The sequence below is a fragment of the Eubalaena glacialis genome, chromosome 10 (genome assembly GCF_028564815.1).
Source record: "Eubalaena glacialis isolate mEubGla1 chromosome 10, mEubGla1.1.hap2.+ XY, whole genome shotgun sequence".
NCBI classification, from domain to species: Eukaryota; Metazoa; Chordata; class Mammalia; order Artiodactyla; family Balaenidae; genus Eubalaena; species Eubalaena glacialis.
The window spans coordinates 110985219-111007979 of NC_083725.1; the positions used below are offsets into that span (position 1 = coordinate 110985219).

The window sequence follows — 22761 nt, forward strand, 5'->3', positions numbered from 1 at the left end:
CCAAAGGCTTAGAGGTTACCTCCCAGGAGCCAAGGCCAAAGGGCAAATCTTTCTTTGGGCACAATTAATCCTTTATTGCCCACAGAACCTGCATTCCAGCACAGCTCCCTTTGCCCAATCCTTGCCCCCTTTTTCCTTCCTTCCTTCCTTCCTTCCTTCCTTCCCAGGTGTTAAGCCAAAGGATGCTCCTTTATAAATATTCTGCTCACTAAGCTCTGTCTCAGAGTTGGCTTTCTAGAGAACCCTACCTGCAACAGAGGTTGTGATGGGATACTTAGTCTGTAGTTTAGGTCCCACGTCCAACTCTGATCAGATTTTATTCACCAGGTTTTGAGATGTATTCTGAACTTTCCACAGAAAAAACTGTACATCGTGTACCAAAAAAGAAGCAAAAGTTTTCAGTTGTTTTAGGAATTTAGATCTGTGAAGTTTTTATTTTCAGGACTCCAAAGACAATTAAGGTAAGTCAGGTACTCTCAAAGAAATCTTTTTTTTTTTTTCTGGTCAGAGAGGCTTCAGGAAAAGTTCAAGAAAGATGACTGGCATCCACATTCAAGGAATATATTCATCTGAGGAAAATCCCAAAGGGCAGACAACTCCTTAAAAGGAGAAATTAACCACTGCTTTGGATCCAAACTACATGAAACACAGAAAAAGTAAAGGCAAGCTTAAAAGTGATGAAAGTGAAAACATGTATGTGTCACTCAGCTGTCAAAAGAGAAGGAGAAAATCAGCAAGGAGCTGGTGGCGTTGGGGTGTCTCATGACAGCCTGGCAAGGACATAGGTTTCCCACTCAGCCTTTGTGGTCACTGGTGGGGATGGGACCACAGTTTTTCTGTGCTGTTTGGCTAGAGTAGAGTGGTTACTATTTAAAAGTTTTCAGCTTTGCTATGCTGCCCCTTTCTTTGTTTTTTTGATTAGAGAGAGTAGGCTTTTCATGTTGTGTTTGTTCGTTTTGCTTTGTTTTGGGTCCATGCCCATGGCATTTCCAAGTTGCTGGCTTCTTCCAATCCAAGTCTTGGGTATATGAGGCAAAAAGAAAACTAGGGAAACACCACCATTTTGTTCCTTGGGTCCCAAGGTCCCTAAATGATCTGTCTTTCCTCCAACTTTCAGAGTCTTCACATGGTTTGCCAGGGTTTTTAGTTGTACTTAGCTAGAGGCATAGGGAAAAGTATGTCTGCTTCTTCTTCTTCTTCCCAGAAGTTGAAATCCCATATTGGCTTTTACACTTTATTGTCTTTTATAACCTACCCATGAATGTCAGATAATGTCATTTCTATTGTGGTGCCCTATTAGACAATGCAACTAAGGATCCCACAGATGGAACCTCTTCGTAAAGGAGTGACAATGTTCTGGAAGAGCATATGGGACCAGAAATATTGTTGAGGCCATTTCTGGAAAATATAATCTACCATGCTCTTTGCCTTGGGAAACTGATGAACAGCTGCACTACAGTTAAAGTACCCAAATTTGTTTCTCATCTCAGTGACTCAGTTGACTACATATCTGGAAGCAGCAATCAAATCAGGACTCTCCCACCTGATTTGCCTTAACTTCAGAGGATTATTCACATCACTGTGAGGAGGCACTATATAACACTGTAGGAAAAAGAAGAGAGCCAACTAACTGAGAAAAAATAATCAGTCGACAGAACGTAACACTGATGTGGTCCTAAATGTATATAGAGCAATTATAAATGGGGGAGGGTAAAAAGAGTTAAAGGGAAGTAAGATTTCTGTACTTCACTTGAACTGCCAAAATGACCACATTAGTAGATTGTGATGTTGTAAATATATAGTGTAATGCCTAGAGCAACCTCTAAACAAGCTATTCAAAGAGGAACATTGAAAAACACTATACATAAGTCAAAATGGAATCTTCAAAATGTGCAAGTAACCTGCAGGAGAAAGAAAACAGAGCAAGCAGAAGACAAAAAATAAACTGGCAGACTTAAGCCCTAACGTATCAATAGTTACATTAATTGCAAATGGTTTAAATACACCAATTAAAGGGCAGAGATTGGCAGAGTAGATTAGAACATGACCCAGCTATAAACTGTCTACAAAAAAACTCAGTTCAAATTGAACATCATAGGCAGATTGAAGGTGAAAGGATGGAAAAAATATACATCATGAAGACATGGATAAAAGGAAAACATAAGTGTCTATCTTAATACTAGATAAAGTTGACTTCAGATCAAAGAAAATTACCACAGAGAAGGATACTATATAATGATAAAAGGATCAATCCACCAAGACAATGTAGCAATCTAAAATGTGCAAAGCACAAACAACAAAGTGGCAAAATATGTGAAGCAAAACCTGATAGAACTAAAAGGAGAAGCAGACATATCCACAATTGTAGTTAGAGACTTCAATACACCTCTTTCAATAATTTATAGGACAACTATACAGACAGTCAGCCTGGCTAAAGAAGAACGAAACAAAGTCATCAACCAATAGCACTTCATGAAAATTTATCGAACACTCCACGCAACAACAGAATACACATTCCTTTTGAGCACCCATAGAACATACCCCTTTTAGCAGGTTGAGGCTTTTTCTACTTGGGAATATCTGGTTTAGCTGGTCAGATGCTGTTTTCTCCCTGGTACTTCCAGCCTCCCCTTCAGTTGTTACTGTTAGTTTATAGTTTCTGGATCTGTACCTCACAGACCACAAGAGAGTTTCCAGGGTCTTCATACACTTGGTCTCATGATTGAAAGTAAAAATAGCTCAATACAAATTTACATGACCTTTTCTTCAATTCTACTTGTGTCCTTTCAGGACACTCTATCCTCATTTTCTCCCTTTCTTTCTTTCACACTGAGGCACTTTTACATTGCCATATATCTTGCCTCTTATCGCACCATCTCCTCATCATATAACTTGTGTTATGGAATAAGGTGAGTTTTTTGTTTACTTGTTTGTTTCATTTGTTTTGTTTTGTTTGCCCAACTAATTTTTGGATACCAGTTTCCCCTCTGCTAAACATGTAACTGGGGCAAACTGCTCAAATTCCCTAAGCCTTGTCATTTATAACATGGGAATAATAGTGACTCTTGTTAAGATTAACTGAGGTAGCCTTAACTCCTTTTCCTTTTGTCCTTCAAACCCTAAAACTCCATGTTTTAATGAATGGTGTTGATTGAGTTGGATTGGGAGACTGGCCTTATGGAAGAGGTTTACTGGAGATTCTGGAGGTCACCCTGGGGAGATTTCTGGGCAAGGGGACCAGCAAGAACAAAGCTCAGAGGTAGCCTCAAGCCTGGTGCTTTTGGAGGCCCGAAGAGGAGCATGGTTGATATTTTTTCTTTTATTTTGTACTTAGAACTCAGTGAGGAGGGAGGTAAATAAAGGTAGAGGGGTGAAAAAGATTTGGAAAGTACTAGTGATGGGAGAAAGGACAGGTATAATTCAAGAGAGAGCAAGAAACAGAGAGGGAAAGCAAATCTTCCAAAGCAAAAGAGATCATATGTTATGAAAGAAAACGATTATTTCAGAAAGTTTCATAATCCCGGTTCCTAACACATAGTCTACTTTTATTTTTCTATATCCTATCCAGGCTCTTGAGCGTATGAATTCATTGTTTTACGTAGCTGCAACTTTAGCAAAACAAAGTTTGTGTTTTCTGGCAAGATTAATATGTAAACCCGATGTCAATCTACCTTTTTAGTCAGAACGCACCCATTTTAGATTATTTTCCACGCTGACTATTGATGACCAAAACAACCAAGTCTAGCTTGTGTCTGTCTTAGTGTCTCATTATTTCGGTCATAGAAATCCTGCAAAATAAATCAATTTAGCACGTGTCTTCTTGATTCTAGTAACGTCTAAGCAGGCCAGAAAAACCACATTTGCTCCCTACATAGACAGTGTTAATCCATCACCTCTCAAATTGCTGCATCCCTTTGGACTGGGTCTCACAAGCAGAGAGGCCCAGTTAGTTGAGCTAACTAGTGTATGGCCAGTGGCCGGCACGCGTCTCTTTAGGCCAGCAGGGAGCGCGTGAGCTCCAGGGCACCTGCTCCAGTCGTCAGGGGGCGTGGCTCTGCATCCTTGACGGACAGCTGAGGATGCGGACGAAGATGAGGTAATACAACCACATCAAGGACAGAGTGCGGATGTGGGCGCGTGTGCGTGCGAGCGTGAGTGTGCAAGACACAAGTGTCTCGGAGCTCGCGGTACGGACACCGATCACACTGCATTAAAGAGAAAGAAAGAAAAGAAAAAAGAAAATTCCATTTCTGGGAGGGAGACTGCAAAGTTACGGCCGGCAACAGCTGCAGTCCCGGGGCTTTGTCCTGGGGGGGCAGCTTTTCCGCGTCTAGGGACCGGAGAAACCCTCCGCAGGCGCGGGTTTGCCCGAGCGCCGGGCTTGGGAGGGGCGATTCATTCTAGAAGCAGCTGAGCGGAGCCACAGGGAGGGGGAGCTCTCTCCCAGGCGGCGACAACTGAACGTGCGGTGAAAGGGTGGGGAGGGAGGGGTGGGGAACTCGGCGTGCCAGTCCGAGCGCGATCGCGCGGCGAGATCCCACCCCGGCGTCTGCGGAGTCCGAGGCGCAACTGGTGCGAGGGTCGATGCTCGCCTCGCCGTCAGCGCCAGCTCGCGGCCGCCGGGGCTCCGGCCGCGCGCCCGCCGGGTGGCTTTGCTAGGCGGGGGCCAGTTTGCAGAGAGCCGGACATTTGCATGAAGCGACTCGACCCCACGGAGCAGCGGCAGCAGCGGCGCACCCGGGCGGCGGCGGCGCGCGGTCGGAGCCCGGCGGCCCTGGTCTCCGGGCCCCGGTGGATGCGCGGCTGGGGAGCGGCCCATGGGCCGGAGCTGAGGCTGCCCGGGGTGTCGGGGCGCGGGGCGGGGGGCGCGGTCGAGGCCCGGAGGCGGCGGCGCAGGAGGAAGCGGAGGAGGGCGGGCGCGCCGGGCCCGGGAGGCAGGCATCGCAGCGCTGCCGCCGCCGCAGCCCCGGGCTCGCCATGCTCCTGGCCTCGGCCGTGGTGGTCTGGGAATGGCTGAACGAGCACGGCCGCTGGCGTCCCTACAGCCCGGCCGTGAGCCACCACATCGAGGCGGTGGTTCGCGCCGGCCCCCGCGCCGGGGGCAGCGTGGTGCTGGGCCAGGTGGACAGCCGTCTCGCGCCCTACATCATCGACCTGCAGTCCATGAACCAGTTTCGCCAGGACACCGGTGAGCCGGCCGCCCCTGCCCCGCCCGCGCCTCCTCCCCTGCCTGCCCTGAGATCTCCCACGTCGCGAGCCCACCGGGGCCCACCTTTGTCCGCATCTCCATACACTGGTGTCACCGAGAGGTGGTCGTGGAGGGGGCGCTTGACGCCCCACGATCCTCTTAAGATACTCCCTGCAATAAACGTCCATGCAAATAGTATCCGTGGTTTGGTTATGCAAACCGAGCTTCAACCTAGCTCTTAAAAGACCCCCTTTCACGCCCCCCTTTTAAACGCTTGGTGGCTCTTGTAGAAATTCAGGGGCTCACCAGTCCACAAGCAATCCCAGCTGATAGGAAAGGCTTCCTGCTCTCATTCCTCACACATCACCTTGGCTGACTGACCCTACTGTGCCTCAGGCACCCTTGGGCCTGCCACACGTTCCCCTGGTCAACCACCTTGTTGCCTCTACCCCTCGGGGTGGGATGGCTTCCCACAGCTGCAACCCTGGGGGGTGGGAACTGGGGGGGAGGAAGAAGGGATTCCAGGGAGGCTTTCACTGTAGTCTAGTATGGGAAGGGAGGGGCCTTTCTGGGAGCAGAGATGGACTTGGGGGATTCCGGGGCAGGAAACGCCCGGGTTGCTGTGGCATTGGTGAGTGCCTCTGCCTGGGCGCTCCAAGTGTTGAAGCAACAGGCCAGAGCAGACGGAGAGAGGAGGGGGAGGGACACAGCTCCGGAATGCCTGGCTGGGAAGCTGATCGCTTTATCCTTGGAGGAGGAGGAGGAGGACTCCTAAAAAGAAACTGTCCCCAAGATTCGCCCCATAAAGGTCCCCTATGGGGGACACTAAACTCCTATCTTTTTGTGAGAATCAAGTTGCCACTGTGGCTACCACAAATCCCACATCCCAGCTGGCCAGCCTTTCCAGGTCAGAGCAAAGAAGAGAGCCTGCAGGCTGGAGGTCAGGGTGGCGGGTCCTTGGCATGAGGGGCAGAGGGGGCTGCATCTCTTTGCGTGGCCCACGCATGGTGCCCAGGCTTAATTTACCTGGGACAGGTCTGTCTCTCCAGTAGCCTCTTCACGGAAGTGGGCAGTTGTTTTTGGGATTCTGGCTCGGCTTTCTCCAGAGTGTGACCGAGGAGCCTGGAGAGACAGGTGTGGAGGGGAGGGACCGGAGAGGAGGACTGGGAGAGTCCCAGAGGGTCAGAGAACAGCTGTGTGAGCAAAGGCATCTCCGCCTCCTTGGAAAGCCCCCGCATCCTGTGCGCTAATTAGGATTGTCATGGGAAAGGGGTATCTTTCCACCCTCGTGTCCTCATCTTTAGTCAGAACTCCTAATAACCTCTTTGCCAAGGACTTTGTGGACACCGACCGATTGAGTGAAGCTTTCTGGGGAAAGGATTCCAGAAGTGTTAGCATCTGGAGGGGCTTAAACCTTGGTGGGAAAGGGAGAGGGGTGGAGCTGAGAGAGACTGGGAGGAGGAGGGAATAAGGAGGAATGTGGGGAGATTGAGAAAGAAGATTAAGTGTGGCCAAGGGGGAAGGGGGAGAAGGTAACTGTGTACTTTGGATAGAAGTCAGAGAGGTGAGGGTGGAGGCATCAGACTGGGGGGAGGGGGAAACTAGCCCTGTAGGTGGGGCCAGAGAGTCTGACAGTCAAGACACCTACCTGACAGGGGACTCCAGTCCTGCTCAGAATAAATGGGCAGGTGTTAGCGTTTCTATTTCAGACTAAATCTCAGCAGCAGATGGAGAGACACCTTGGTGATATAAAGGTCCCAGGCCTTGTCCCACATTTGAGAAGGGGGAAAGTTTAGCCAGTGTTTAGGGATGTCTGAGACGGACGTGGTTCCTAGGAAGGGTCATGGCCTGAAGGGCTCTTACTATAGAAATGAAGTTCTGGAGAAAACTGGGTTGAAGGACAGTTGCTACTTCCCCCAGGTCTGACCACCCTTCCCTGAGGACAGGCTGCCCACTGCCTGGTGGTCCACAGTTAAGTCGGAGGCTGGAGCTCCTCAGATTTTAGACCCGGCCTGGCCCTGGATCATTTTTCAAACTGCCTCAGGGTGTGTTTTACATTTTTTGTCTGTCTTTGAGGGATTCAGACTGCTTTGGTATCATCCACTCATTCTAATGGTTGATCGGCCACCGTGGACCGAGAGCCTCCATCCTCAGCGCCAGGCCCCGCGCTGGGTGCGCTGGGTGCAGAAGGCACTGGGCTGAATTCCCAGGATTGCTGGGTCTGTCAGGGAGCTTGTCAAAGCAGAATAGAATCTCTGGGTTTCTGGGCTCACAGCCCCCTCCGCTGTCTTCTCCATCAACAGACACACAGTTCCTCTCAATATAGCTCATTGATGAAGCCGTGACAGGGTAGGAACTGTAAACCACCGGCTCCCAGGCAACCTCGGCCAAGCCCTGGCAATGTTTAATTAAATTACCCACCATCCCCAAGCCACAGTTTGAAGCTGGGAACCAGAAACATCCCCATAAACAAAGGAGAGCTGGAAGTCCCCTGCCCAGAGGCGATTCCTCTCTTCTTTTTTGTTGCCTCCTCTATGTGGGGACATTTCCTGACATGGGAGCTGTGTTTTTTCAGAAGTTGCCTGCCCTGCTGCCAAGGAAGTCCTCAGACTCTCCACTCCCCTGGGTTCCAACCTCATCCAGCCTGTCTCCAGGGAGATGGCTGGGAGGTTGCAGATACCCTCTGCCCACCTCTGTTTGTCCTGGGCCTTTCTCCTTCCCCAGACCATCTCTGAGTCTGAGCTTATTTGCATTCTATGCTGGTCTCTTCTATGCATTTTGGGGTAGAGAATGGGGAAGAAGGGAAGAGACAGGGCTAGATAGAGGTGAAGGAGTCTTGGCTGCTTCCAAAAGCCTCTGTCGGGTCCACTCCACCCACGATCATTCACCTTGACTGGGCTGACCTTTTTCTGTTGTAGGGCAGTGGCTGGAGCTCTGTCCCCTATAACTTCCAACATCACTGTACTCTGTATCTTCCAACATATCTGATCACTGCCATTTTCAGGGCCTGGCAGCAGGATGGGGGAAGACCCGGGCTGGCAGTGGGAGACGTGACTCAGGGTCTCATTCCAGACCCGCTGGCTTACTCTGTGACCTTCAGCAAGTCCCTTGACTGCTCAGGCCTCATTCTCCTTCGTAGAATGAAGAGCAGCCTTAAGGTTCCTTCTGGCTCCTTTCATCCCATCATGCAGATCGGCAGGTGAATGGGTTTGGACTCTGCACCAGTGATGACGCTAATTAGAAGTAACATGGTATGAGGGAGGGTTCTTTCCAGCTCAGTTTTCTTTTTTTCTTTTTGGAATTCCTTTATTTTTTTATTATTTATTTATTTATTTTTGGCTGTGTTGGGTCTTCGTTCCTGTGTGAGGGCTTTCTCTAGTTGCGGCAAGCGGGGGCCACCCTTCATCGCGGTGCGCGGGCCTCTCACTGTCGCGGCCTCTCTTGTTGCAGAGCACAGGCTCCAGAGGCGCAGGCTCAGTAGTTGTGGCTCACGGGCCTAGTTGCTCTGCGGCATGTGGGATCCTCCCAGACCAGGGCGCGAACCCGTGTCCCCTGCATTGAGCAGGCAGATTCTCAACCACTGCACCACCAGGGAAGCCCCTCCAGCTCAGTTTTCTGTGCAACTTTTGCCTCTTTCATGTCTTTAACGCAGTGACAAGAGTCAGATGGAGAGTGATTAAAGGGTTTGATAGAACCTGATTTTTCGTCCCCCCCCCCCACTATACTCCCCACCCTGTGTGAGCACAAGAGTGGTGGGAGCAAATGTCATGACCACGTGATAGCTACGGTATGAGGGAGGCGCCAAGCACACTGCACACATTATCTGGTTTCATCCTCGGCCATCTTATGAAGGACCCATTGTTCTCATTTCATAGGAAAGGAAACAAGTTGAAAAAGATGAAGTTGCTCAAAGTTGTACAGCTAGTCCACGGCAGAGCTGAGATTCTGAATCAAGTGCCCATGTCCTACTTCGTGCAGGCACTGTTCCAGGCTTGCGGGATATAGCGATAGCGAACCATCCAAGTCTTTGCCCTCATGGAACATTCTAGTGGGGGTGAGGGGTGCTGGTAAGAGAGGCCTGGGATTTCCTGGGTACAGGAGCATCGTGTTGTGTGGACGTGGGTGAAATGCCCTGGAGTCCTAGGGTCATGCCTGAAAGGTGTTGTCTCTCATTTCCCAGGAGCCAGGACAACTTTGGTGCTTTGGGATGTACGTGTCTGAGTTGCTGGAAAAAACTTTTTTCCTCTTTCTTCCTCCTTCGTCTGTGAAATCCTTTATCCCTGTCCCATTAGAAGCCTTGTCCTTGGGTCACACTGCACCTTAGGACCCAGTGGATTTCCTCAGATCATCTAATTCAGGGTCCTGATTATAGAAAGGTCCAGGACTCGCCCATGTCAGATGGAGTGATCTCAAAATAATCAGAGAATGTAATCCCACCATCTCTCTTGTCCCACAACTTTCGCGCTGAGGTCTGCCTTCTGTTTTTAACTAACCCTCTAGGGGTTAGTTAACAGAACGCAGCATCTTTCCTTCCAAAAATCAGCTCTTCCTTGTGACACCCCTCTTCTTGTTAAATGGTGTCACTACCTTACCACTCGCCCGTGGTCAAAGCCTCAGGGGTCTTTGACTCGTCTCGTCCTCCTTTTTGGATGCCCCATATATACAGGCACGTAGAAGCTGAAACTTGAGCATACGTGATGAACGCTCTGCAGTTGTTCACGTGCAGATTCCCGGGCCCAGCTCCCAGGGATGCCGACCCTCAGTTCTGGAGGGTGTTGCTGATCTGTTCCCCAGGAGATTCGAAAGCACGTGATCCTGGATCACTTGGAATGCACTCAGCTACTTGTGGTCAGGTCCTACCCATTACCTCTCTGTAGGGTCCCTCTGGTCTATCACCTGCTTTTCATTTTTGCTGCCAGCACCCTCCCCTTCCCCCCCCCCCCATTACTTCTCATTTGGAACTAATAAATGGAACAGCTCTGGTGTCATCACTTCTCTGTGTCACAAACCTGGTTTGTGGTTCCTCGTGGCCTGTAAATAAAAGCCCTCACAGCCTGGCAGTCCAGACCATCTATGCCCTGGCTCTTACACACCTTTCCAAGTTTATCTTCCTGTATGCCCATATTTTCCTCTACTCCTGCCAAACAGATGTGCCTTTTATTCTCAGGCATTCCCTTAGACACCCTCCCCCCAACTATTCACAAGGTCCCTTCTCCTGAGATGCCCTTCTTCATCACTTTTACCTGTTGAAGTTCTCCTTATCATTCAGGCCCTATGCTCTTTGTTATGGTCTCCATTTCTTGAAATGGTCTCCAAATTATTATTACTTCCTTTTTTCAGTGGATATTTATTGAGCCCTCAGGACATGCTAGGCATGGGGGCTACAGCCATAAGCAAACTCCTGGATGCCCACCCTCATGAGACTGGGAGTCCCATGAGGTAGGTGGACATTCATCCAATGAATCACACAAATAAATGTGTAACTGCACCTCAAGACGGTGTAAAAAATAGGAGCAGGAATTTTACCTGGTCGGACAACCCAGAGAGGTTTCCTCGAGGAAATGAGCTGAAATCTGAAGGATGGGTAGCCAAGAGGATGCCAGAGTGTGGGTGGGGAGGGACCAAGATTGTGAAGCAGCCCAGAGAGGAGAAGAGGCAGTGGCGAGAGTCTGCAGGAGGCCAGTGGGGCAGAAATGTGGTCAGAGTGTATTAGGATTCGAGGAGACCACAGAGGTTGTGGGTGGAGAGCATCTTGGTCTTGACCTACAAGGAAGTCATGGAAGGGATTGAAGCACGGTGGGGTTGTGGTTACATTTTCTGCTAACACTGCATTTGTTGACACTCTTTTTGGTGGCATATTCTGCCTCATAACTAGGCAGTTGCCTTGTTTTAGACTGGGAGGTGCTTCGGGAGTGCCTGAATCTGCATTCCTCACAGCAGCTAATGCATACTCAGCAATATGGGATAAATGATCAAATGCCAACGTAGCCAGAAGTCCTCACCCCATCACAGCACGTCTATGGAGCCCTCGTTACTGCCGACTCTGCGTTAGGCACTGATATGAAAAGTGCCGAGATGCTTGTACCCATCAGACATAAGCAGCTGTGCACCCCAGACTCCTTGAAGATGGAGCCCGGACTAGGAGAGCATTTCAAGAAATGGATGGCAAATGGCATAGGACCTGAATGATAAGGAAAATTTCAGTAGATCAAAACAGCGAAGGAGGGCATTTTGATAGACGGGACCTGGTGAATAGTAGGGGCAGCGGGGAGTCAGGGAACACTGAGGGAATGCAGGAGGAAAAGGGGGCATCTGTCCAGGGCAGAGAGGAGGATAAACCAGGTAAGAGGCAGGGCAGAGTTTCCAGAAGTTCTGGGGCAACTCCCAGGCATAGCTGGGACTGATACCACCATTGTGAAAAATGCCTTTTAAGCACATTTATGAGAATTGGTCAAGTGCATTGTTTGTCCCTGCTACCCCGGAGAGAGAATAAAATAGTGTCATTTAAGCTCTCTAAACTTAATGTCCTCACCTTTAAACGTTGTTTCATAGGATTGCCAGGAAGATCAAATGAATTAGGATAGCTGAAGGTGCTTTCTAAGTAACAAAGATTGTGCAAAGAGGGAGTTTAAACTCTCTCTCTCGTCCTCCTCTTCTCTCTCTGTCTCTGTCTCTCTCTCTCTCTCTCACTCTCACACACACACACACACACACACATACACACACAGTTCACATCCCCTGGACTAAACTTTCCCCGTGACTTCTCCATCCTGCTAAGACATAAAATAGAAGATAAATTACAATAATAATCACCAACTTTTATTGAGCCCTTGCCATGCCACAGGTATTATCTTAGCATTTATATTCATTCCTGCATTTAATCCTCAAATCCACCTTTTGAAGAAGCTACCCAGGACCCAAACAGATGAGGAAACTAAGGCTTAATCACACAACTGGAAGGGACGGAAGCTCTGCTTTTGGATCCAAAGGCTGTGCTCTTTGTCCCCCAGCAAGCTGGCGCCTTAGGAAGGAAATGGCGGCAAACCAGGGGCCTACTGGCCACCCCGTTCTTCCTCCTCCTCTCCTGCTCCCCCCCACACCCAGCAGACCTCCTGGCGCTGAATAGGGGATTGTTCTTCTTCTCCCTCCTGCCTCTGAATGTTGATGTTTTGGGTCATTAAGGGGCTTGGAGATGGGGGGTGGGGGGGTGGGTTATGACCTAGCAAAGGCCTGAATAGTCATTGTTCCTTTTCTTCCCCCCTTGAATGAGATTCTGTCCCCAGTCTTGGTGTCTCCCTCTGGGTTGGAGGAGGGGGTGGGTCAGAGACCAGGGAAGGGGAGCCTTTTCCCACCACTTTGATGGATAGAGCTTAAGCTGACGGATGCAGAGATTCCAGCATCCTTGGAGCTCTCCCCAGTCTCCCTACCCGGCCTTGAACCAGGCATCTTCAGCCTTGATGTTAATATCCATGAAATGAGCCCTGGTTGGGCATGGATCTGAATTCAAGGTTCCGGTAGATAGAGGAGAAAGAGGCAACAGTTACAGGCGTAGTTTTCCCTACCAGTCCTGCAGGTTCATTTCTGCTGTTCTATTCCCCTGCAATAAACCCTAATCTCCTCCCTGCCCTCACCACCCCCCATCCCACCCACTGTGAGACTATCAAAATTGAGACTATCCTATCTTTAGGAGGGTTGAGCTTCTCGGGGGGGGGGGGGGGAAAGACGTTAGATAAATAGAAAGTTATTCTTATGATCGCTATCACAGTTGTTGATATAAGATTTAATGCTGGGAAATATGAGAGAGTTCTTTCAACCTGATCTTTTTTTTTTTTTTTTTTTTACCACGCCCAAAGAAGTCCAGAGAGCCAGTTCCATCGCCCCCAGCCCTGGGCAGCCTTCCTGGGTGGGGGCAGAGTCTTCCTCTATCCTCTAGGGTCCCATGACCCTGTGTTCTTTTCCTCTGTAGCCTTCGGGGCTGAGGCATTTGGAGAATCAAGGAAGAAGGGAAATGATATTTCTCAGCACCTAGCACGTGTCAAGGGCTTTATACAGCTTATTGCAAAGTACAGGGCGCATGAGAAATCCAGGTCCTGCCACAGACAAATACATATTCGTTGAGTGAGTGAGCCACATTTAATTTCACAAAAACTCGGCAAAGGAGTTATCATCTTGTTTCTTGGGGGGAGAAAAGAAGGTTGTGGGGTGTTATATTAAGTGATCAAATTTGGCTGCAAACTAAGGTCTCCCGACTCCAAACCAGGAAGTGCTCTTTCTGGTACCCTGTACTATCTCCCACATCCTTCCCCGGGTAACGCATCTGCTTTCACCCCCCTGTGACTGCTGGACTTCAAAATGGCAGAAATGAGCCTCATTCAAAGCTGATATCTCAACCGGCAGCCCAGTACCGGCACACTGTAGGACTCGTTTAATGTCTGCCTATTAATGTAACACAATTCAGTTTCATCCCTTGGTGACCCTGATCCTCTCCTCTGTCCCACTCTGGCAGGGACCCTCCGCCCAGTTCGCCGCAACTACTACGACCCGACCTCAGCCCCTGGGAAGGGCGTGGTGTGGGAGTGGGAGAACGACAATGGTTCTTGGACGCCGTACGACATGGAAGTGGGCATCACCATCCAGCACGCCTACGAGAAGCAGCACCCCTGGATCGACCTCACTTCCATCGGCTTCAGCTACGTGATTGACTTCAGCACCATGGGCCAGATCAACCGGCAGACCCAGCGCCAGCGCCGCGTCCGCCGGCGGCTAGATCTTATCTACCCCATGGTCACTGGCACCTTGCCCAAGGCCCAGTCCTGGCCAGCCAGCCCCGGGCCTGCCGCCGCGCCCCCCGCCCCGCCCTGTTCCTGCCCACAGTGCGTCCTGGTGATGAGCGTCAAGGCCGCGGTGGCCAACGGGAGCGCTGGACCCCTGCAGCCCCCGGCTGCCCGCAAGAACATGCCCGAGTCTGGAGTGGTCAAGGTGCCTCCCCCACCAGGCCCTGGGGCCAAGCCACTGGACAGCACGGGCACCATTCGTGGCCCGGTGAAGACGGTCCCGTCGCAGGCGATCCGGCGACCAGCCTCCAGCACGCCGGCAGGGGCGAATGCGGGCTCCCCTGCTAGCCCCCCGGGAGCCAATGGCAAGACCGGAAGGGTGGCCCTGGCGACCTTGAATCGGACCAACCTGCAGCGACTGGCCATCGCCCAGTCCCGGGTACTGATCGCCTCCGGGTAGGTGCTTCCATGGCTGCCTCTGAGCATCAACTGATCAGGGGCATCAGACGTCACTGATCATCCGGGTCAGAGATGAAGGAAGGGCTGCCAAGGCTTAAGCTCCTCCTCGTCTTCACCTGACCCCCTGGCTGCAGGTGGAAGGCAGCACGGTGTGGTGGGTAAGCAAGGATGTGGCCTTTGGGGTCCAGCAGATCTGGATTCTAATGGAGACTTTGCCTCTTCCTAGCCCTGTGATAGGGGCGGATCCCTAACATCATAGAGCCCCAACTTCCTCATCTGTAAATGCTGGCCATAATATTCATGTTAGGGTTGCAGTGAGGATTAAAGGAGGTGATGCCTACCAAGAAATAGCAGGCAACATTCATGGGCTCCCACCATGTTCTAGTTTGGGGGCTTTATCACTTTACTTAATCCTTACAACAAGTCTATGGAGTAGGCATTTTTTTGATCCCATTTTGCCCTTGAAGACATGAGAGTTTCACTCGCTCCAGGGCGCATACCTAATCATCAGCAGAGAACGGGATTCAGACTTTAGGAAGTCTGAGCCCAGACTCTTTCCCGCTCAGCCATGCTGCTTCCCTGTCAATCACGTACCACGGTGTCCAGCATACAGTAGGTGCCAAGTGAGGGTTAGTCCCTTTCCTCTGGTGCCTCCAGATTGGAATAATAGCCCATGTTTAATGAGTACTTACTACCTCCCAGGCAGTTTCCATGCACTGTCTCAGTCATTCCTGTGACAACTTGGGGATGTTGTAGATTCTGTTATAACTGCTTTTCATCATCCTCTTGGCCTTCCTGATCATAAAATGGGAGAGACGCAGGTCCATGTGGTACCCGTAGCCTTTGCCTGCCAGCCCCTGATTTCTTGTGAGATTGGCCTCTTATATCTGTCCAATCTTCCCTTTCTCTGGAGGAGCCTGGCCCTGCCTGCCACCCAAGCCCCAGACATTCGGGATGGTTCAGAGGTAGGTTGGACACAAGAGTGTGAAGGTCAGGCTGCCCAGAGGAAGATCTCTGCACATAAAGGCTCAGCGCTGGGAGGAGACAGGAAGGAGGGTAGATTGCAGACTGTGAGGCTGGGCCTTTACTCCTGCCTCTGCCACTGGGTGAGGCATAGAACCTTTGCAAGGTCCATGTTCCCCCTGTGTGGAATGGGGCTCATCATGCTTGCCTTGCCTACCCATGGAGTCAGTGTAAAAACCTCAGCTAAGAGAAGTCACCCCTTAACAGCTGACCCTATGCACTCGCCGGCATTAACTCATTACCTTACACCGTGAAGCAAGTGTCAGGCATGGGCACTCAGCTAGGGATTAACTCCCCAGGGAGAGATGCACAGCCCATGTGTTACAGAGTGGGAGCTGGAACCTAGATTTTCGTCCCCTAGTCTTCTGCTCTTTTGGCCAAAGCCCAGCTCCTTGTTGTATTCAAAGGCAATTTATAAACGGTCAGATGCTAGTCAGATGCCTGGGATTTTCATGACTTCCTCTGAGCCTGCAGAAGTATTTGGCAGAGGGGAAGGGGTACCCGCACAATGCCGCTGCTCAATTTCTCCACACTGGCGTACAGAAGCATCCCGGGGCCTCTAACGGAGTTCCAGGACGACTGCTGGCATGGCAGAGGGAGGCTCCTATAGTGGGTAAGAACACAGTCTTTAGAATCCGACTGGCTGGGCTGGAGCCCAAGTTTCTGGCTGCGTAACTTGGGGCAAGTTTTGCATCCTCTATCTTCAGTTTACTCATCTGTAAAATGGGGATAGGAATAGTACCTTGCTTATAGGGTTTGTCATGAGGACTAAATGAAATATTCAGTGTGGATTTACTACAGTGCTTGGCACATAATAAGAGTCTTTTCAGTATTAGCTGCTATTATTATTACGAACAGTATCTATGCGCTCTGTAGTTACTGAGGTCGGAGCTGAGCAGAATCTAACACCCTACTTCATTTCTGGCGCCCTAGACAAAAGCCAAGTGACCCCATGCCATACTTGAGGGAAAGGAACCCCAGATTGCTTTAAATGTCAATAAAGGAGTCGGCAGCTCTTTATCTCTCTGCTTGAGTATCTGCCTGCCAATAGAATCCGAGCAGCCGAATAGGGCGGAGGTCTGGGCAGTGCAGTTTCAAAAGGGCTATAGAAACAAGTTGTTTTTTTCTCTGCTCTGTTTTCCTGACAAGGGAGGCCCCTCCCTACCCTCTCTGTCTTCCAGCCCTCTCCTTTTCACCTCTTACCACCTCCCTCACCCCCACTACCATCTTCTCCTCCAGTCTTTCTTGGCCATTTAATTAGCGTGTTTATTCCCTTTGTCTGCCATTGCCATCGACCTTCTGTCGTCCAACGGCCCCTTCCCCCTCCCCTCTCTGCCCATGACCTCTTCCAGTAACTTTCCCACGGAAAAAAGGAAGACCAGGGAGGGCGGGAGAGGTGGGATGGAGGGAAGGGTTTGGGGGGAACAAAAGATCCTGTGAATTATTCAGAGACACAAGCAGGGGGTTTCTAAAGAGGAGAGAGGAGGGCTGTGCTGAGGAGGGCGGGAGTCGCCCCTCTGGCCCTCTTTTCCAGAATGGAGGCTTCTCTATCTCCAGCGAGACCTCGGTTGCTGGAGAGACAAGACCATTGTTCTGCCGAGGATTCCTGGGTTGGCTCATAACTCCCAGAAAAACACTTCTCACCATGGTATCTGCAGAGCTATTCTCCCCTCATCAACCCCCCTTCCCCTGCCACCTTGCCAGCTCTTCTCTTTTCTTAGTTTTGTATTTTAGAGACAGAAATTAAAACGTGCACCCTCCATAACTGGGAACTTCCCCACAGCATGGGGGCAGGGGGTGTCTGCTGATTGGCCAACAAGTAGTTGGGTCAGGCAGCTTTTGCTGAGCTGAGTTGCCTGGAAAATGTGAACGCTCACCTGCCTTTGGGTTGCTGATTTCCAGGAAGAGGACTCAGGCACCTATAACCCTGGGGGCCCCAACAGGGTGTGGCCGGTGTGGACCAAACAGGCTGTTCTCCTTGGTTTTCATTTTAATGAGTAACGGTGGGGGATGGGGGAAGGGTGATCAAGTGTTGCCAGCTCAACAATCTACCCAGCTCTCAACTTTGTATTAATACTTTACACCTGACATCCTCAAGAATCTGAGAAAATTGGAATATTAAGCAGGAAAAGGCTTTATATCAAGCCCAACTTCCTCTCACCTTTGGGAACCAAAAAATGTAAACAATCACCCAAATTTGCATAGGGCTTGGCTATTTACAAAGTGTTCGACCTAGATCCTAAATCCTCCCTGGGAACCCATGAGACAGAGATTTAGGGTGCCCTGTTTACTGCGTGGTAACTCAGATGCGGTCATGAATGGCAGAGAGGCTGCACGGTTCTCCCAAAGGCACAAAGTCAGTGCAGAGCTGGGCTAGGAGCAGATATCCTGACCCCCTTGCGGGGCCCCTTCCGCTGGACCCTTCTGTATTTCATAAGCAAATATCCCCTCTTCCCCAAGCCCTGCTGCCACCATCCAGAGCCTCCTGAGAAGCCCTTCCACCATGTTGTCCCTTTCCTGGCATGGCAGGGACACCCACCTGTTCCACAGTATTCACCAGCAGACCCTCCCTCTCCGCAGACCTTGCCCCCGACCCTGAGTTCTCGGGCTGCCCGGGACGTGCGCGCTGGGGACGGACTGTTTCCTGGTTAACCAGGTTGGGTGCGGAAACCTGCCAGTCCAGTTTGTGGCAACAAAGGTGGCTTTTGTCACCCAGATCACAGCTACTTATCAGCTGAAGTGGGGGCCTTGGAGATGGTGAGGGGGGAAGGCAGGTGCTGGGCTGGGTGGTGCCCACTGCCCACTGCCCCCTGGTGCGGATCCAGAGAACAGGCGCAGAGGCGGGACCCTGCCCACCACCCCCCACCCAGAGAGAGGCGGGAGGAGAATCAGCTCCAGGTGGGGGACCCAGGGCAGAGACGGCACCTTGGGTCCCCAGGTAGTGGGGTGGGAAATCATCAGGAAGTCTCCTTGGCAGCTTCTAACCCAAGACTTTCACAGTTTTACAGATAAGGAAATTGAGGCTCAGAAAAGTTGATGGACATTGTTACTGGCAGGACGGGGTCTTTAACCTGATTTCTCTGACCGCCCCCCCAATCCACAATACCATGCCTGGCCCTGTGGGGCAGGTTACAGAGTCCGGAATCAAGTCTGTGCCTCTTTTTCTTGGTGTCTTTCTTCTGCGTTGAATTCAGCTTTCCCCTCCTCCCATCGGGATTTGATTTATCCTGGGGACAGTTTCTGAGGACAAGTAGCCTTTGGTGGCCTGCTGAGACACAAACACACCCACATTTGTTATTTCCACATCCTTCTCACAACCCTGGTGCACACGTCATCATCCCTGGGAAGGGACAGAGGCCCCAGAAGACTCGGCATGGCCAGGCAAGCACCCATCCTTCTGGGCACGTGGGGGACAGACAGACCCAGGGCTCAGCCTTGAGGTGACATTCCAACCTCCCCTCTGAGTTGTGGGTTTATTCCTTAAACCTGAAGCTTCGTGTTTTCTGCCTGCAGCATGGGGGTGTTAGGAGGATTACACAGACACAAGAGCACAGCCTAGTGAGTGGCTAAAACAATGGGCTCCGGAGACAGATTTCCTGGGTTCAAAGCCTTCGCTGTGTGACCTTCTTCAAGTTTGCTTAACCTCTCTGTGTCTCACCTTCCCTGCCTATTAAAACGGAGTTAATAATAATAACACCTCTTGCATAGGTTGTTGGAAGGGTTAGATGGATGTATATATGGTGAGCAGGTAGAATGGTGCCTGGGATTAAGTGCCTGACTCTACTCCTGTTAGCGATTTTAACACATGGATGAAGGGCTGTGGGCTGTCTTGTTCACTGCTGTGTCCCTGGCATCCAGCAGAGTATCCAACACCAAGTGGGCTCAGTATGAATGGACAAATAAATTAATAAACAAATAAACAAGTGCTCTTTCCCCTCCCCCTACTTTCCCAGCACCACCCTACCCCCATAGCAGAAACTCTGGCTCCTGGAGTCATCGGTGACCCAGTCCATCGGGCTCTCCAAGCCCACATCCCCTCCCAAACCCAGCTGTGGAGGCCTGGGTGGCAAGGGGGATGGTGCAAGACCTAGCCCCATGTGTCTCATATTTTTCTACTCAGCACCGTGGGAGGCCTCGACTTTCTCAGGCAGCTGTGCTGTCTTCTCTCCATCCTGGCTCAAGTTGCTGGGGAGAAGGACAGAAAAGGGAGGAGGCCTTGCCTGATATTTATGTTTCTCAGGGAAAAGGAGAAGTGACAGCTGTTAGAGCAATGGTTTCCAAACGTTAGACTAGGGATCGGCTGCCTCTGCATCCTCTCAGCAGAAGCTTGTAAAAATGCAGATTCTCTTGGCCCACAGGTAGAGCTTCTGAGGCAGGCAAGGGGCTTTGCCTTTTCAAAAGCTTCTGAGGTGACTGTACACCCAAGTTTGAACTTGCTTCTTTATGTTTTTTTCATTTCTTCAACCAATATTTGTTGAATGCCTACTAGTGTCAGGCTCTGAATGAAACAGACAAAGATATTTGCCCTGGTAGAGCTTAGATTTTAGGAGGGAAGATAAGAAGCAACAACTTTTTTTCAAAGATCATACGTGGGAATTCCCTGGCGGTCCACGGGTTAGGACTCAGCACTTTCACTGCCGTGGGCCCAGGTTCAATCCCTGGTTGGGGAACTAATATCCCACAAACTGTGGGACGTGGCCAAAAAAAAAAAAAAAAAAAAAGACCAGGGTAAGAGGGCTTGGGGGGTCTCAGGGTGGGATGGAGGGGTGGGTAGCAGTATTAAATAAGATGGCCTCAGAAACATTACTGAGAAGGGACCATTTGAGCCAAGGCTGAAGAAGTTGTAGGAGGGAACCAAGTAGGTGTCAGGTGGAACAGCATTTCAGACAGAGGGAACAGCCTATGCAAAGGCTCTGAGGCAGGACTGTTCTAGGCCAGTAGGAGGAACAGCTAGAGTGCAGTAAAGAGGCGAGTGACTTGAGGAGAGGCCAGAGAGCTGGGGGCATTGGGGTGGGGGATTTTGGTAGCTCATGCAGGGCTGTGTAGGCCTTCCTGGGACTCTGAGGGAACTGCAGAGCCCTTCTGAGTTTTGAGGTTCTGAGTGGAGGCATGATGTGGACCGACAAGGTTTGAAGGTATCAGCTCTGGCTGAGGGGCTAAGAACTTACTGCCTCTTTAGTAGGAATAAGTAGTTCCTGTAAGAAAGGGGAACCCCTCAGTGGGTGAAGTTTTGGGGTCCCCACCACTGGCCCATTTTGTCCCACTTGTCAAAAGCATGATGCGTCTGCTCTTTCCTTCTTCAGGGTCCCCACCGTCCCAGTGAAGAACCTAAGTGGGTCCAGTCCTGTCAACCCTGCCTTGGCAGGTAAGAGAAGCCCCCGGCTGAAGGTAGAAAAACAAAAGCAATGAAATAGGTATAGTGAGCATTTGTAAAAAGAGAGACAATTCGGATGTTGATTAAGACAAATGAGGATGTGAGGAGTTGGGTTGGAAGGGCAGGAAGAGTTTGGGGAGAATTGATTGTGAAAAGCAAAGCTTGCTGTTGAAAATGAGGGAATGCATACATTTCCGAGAAAAGTAGAGGCTACGTAGAGAATCCATGAGTTATGGGAACGCCGGTGGAAAGGAGGCGAGTAGGTTACTGGGGAGGGGGGAGCTGGGGGGGAGGGGGGAGCTGGGGGGGGAGGGGGGAGCTGGGGGGGGTTTGGGGGGCTGACTCTCCAGTCCTTCTCTCATGCTCTTGCCCTTCCAGGGATCACTGGGATCCTCATGAGTGCGGCAGGGCTGCCCGTGTGTCTCACCAGGCCACCAAAGCTGGTTCTCCACCCACCCCCCGTCAGCAAGAGCGAAATAAAATCCATCCCAGGGGTTTCCAACACGAGCCGCAAGACCACCAAGAAACAAGCCAAGAAAGGTATCGGCCTCTTTATCGAAAGGGGTCCTGGCGGGGAGGTCACAGACTTGGCTCCCAGCCCTGGCTCTGCCTCCACCACTGAGGGTCACACCCATGCCTTCACCCTCTGTGCCTTAATTTCTGCATCTGCTAAATGGGCCTACCTAGTACCTGTTCTGATGATCACACCAAAGTGGATGAGGTGTGGATCAGATGGAGACACCTTGAGAAATATAAAAATGCAGCACAAAAATATAGACACATAAAAATAGGATGCGTGACACAGATAAAACATCAATACGTTAGAGGGAAAGATCACTTTGACATTGGAACCCAAACAGACTCGACTCATATCCCAACTTTGTCCCTTGCAGTCTTGTGACCCCAGGCAGCCTCTATTTTCTCACCTTTACAATGGGCACAACCGGTACCCGGCAGGTATGTCCTGTAATGCATCCATGTCACTGGGGAAGTAACCACTGTCTTGTGTCCCTCTGGAGACTCCAGATGCTCTGGCCCCCCGAACCCCCCTTTAGGAGCTCCATTCTCCCTTTTCACATCCCACAACTAGGAGGTCAAATACCTGTGCTTATCAGGGCACCAAGGACCCCACTTCAGCTCTGTGGCTGGTCTTTCTAGTCTCTGGTATTGGTTGTTAAATGATTTCACCGTCACCCCTAAGTCCCCACCTTGCAAATTTGTTATGAAGTTTCGATGGGATCATATGTATATTGTGACTTAGCCCGGCAAGCAATAGGCTTTCAGTTAATAGAAGCTTGATTCTTCTAAGAGGAGCAGGGCAGTGGGAAGGAAGGGCCTGCATCCCAGCTTTTGAATGTTGCAGGATCCACTTCCTCAAACCCTTGTCCTACTTTTCCAGTCTATCAAAATCTCTCTGCTTAAATAAACTTGATTGCCTTGCTTGTAGTCTCATAGGGAACGGCAGGATTTTGCACTTTCCCACTCTTCCTGTTATTACTAACAGCATGTATCAGACTCTTAGCAGGTAAAGCGCCAAAGAACTGTACATCCATTAGCTCATTTAATTGTCAAAGCATCGCTCTCAGTAGGTGCTAGTGGTTGCTTTTGCCTGTTTCCTAGGTGAGAAAACAGAAGCTTAGAGAAGTTAAGAAAGTCACCCAGGGAGGCACTGACCCTTTTTTCAAACTTCTATGCCTCTTTGTGAGTCCGTATCATCCCATCCCCTGCCTTTAGGCTAGGCTGCCTCTTAGGGGTCCAGTTCCCCCCCTCCCCAAAATTCCAGAATCAATGCACCTGTCAGGTGATTGCTTCCCAGAGCATCACCCTTTCCCTACTGCTGGGCTACCTCTGCTGGCAGTGATCATGCCATCAACAGCCAAAGAAGACTGTCCTGAAGCTGTGGTCATAAATTCCTGGTTTCCCATAAAAATAATAGCACTTTG

The 22761-nt window shown here is 50.5% G+C and overlaps 1 protein-coding gene across 1 annotated transcript in view; it reads left to right on the forward strand.

Moving 5' to 3' along the window:
- Positions 1 to 4875: 4875 nt before the first annotated feature.
- Positions 4876 to 22761, forward strand: part of DTX4 (deltex E3 ubiquitin ligase 4) — a 33305-nt gene continuing 15419 nt past the window's right edge. The window contains exons 1-4 of the mRNA XM_061201796.1: positions 4876 to 5188; positions 13695 to 14418; positions 20748 to 20809; positions 21197 to 21358. Of these exons, the coding sequence (XP_061057779.1) occupies positions 4978 to 5188; positions 13695 to 14418; positions 20748 to 20809; positions 21197 to 21358 (1159 nt within the window). The 5' untranslated portion in view covers positions 4876 to 4977. The remainder of the gene's footprint in view (positions 5189 to 13694; positions 14419 to 20747; positions 20810 to 21196; positions 21359 to 22761) is intronic.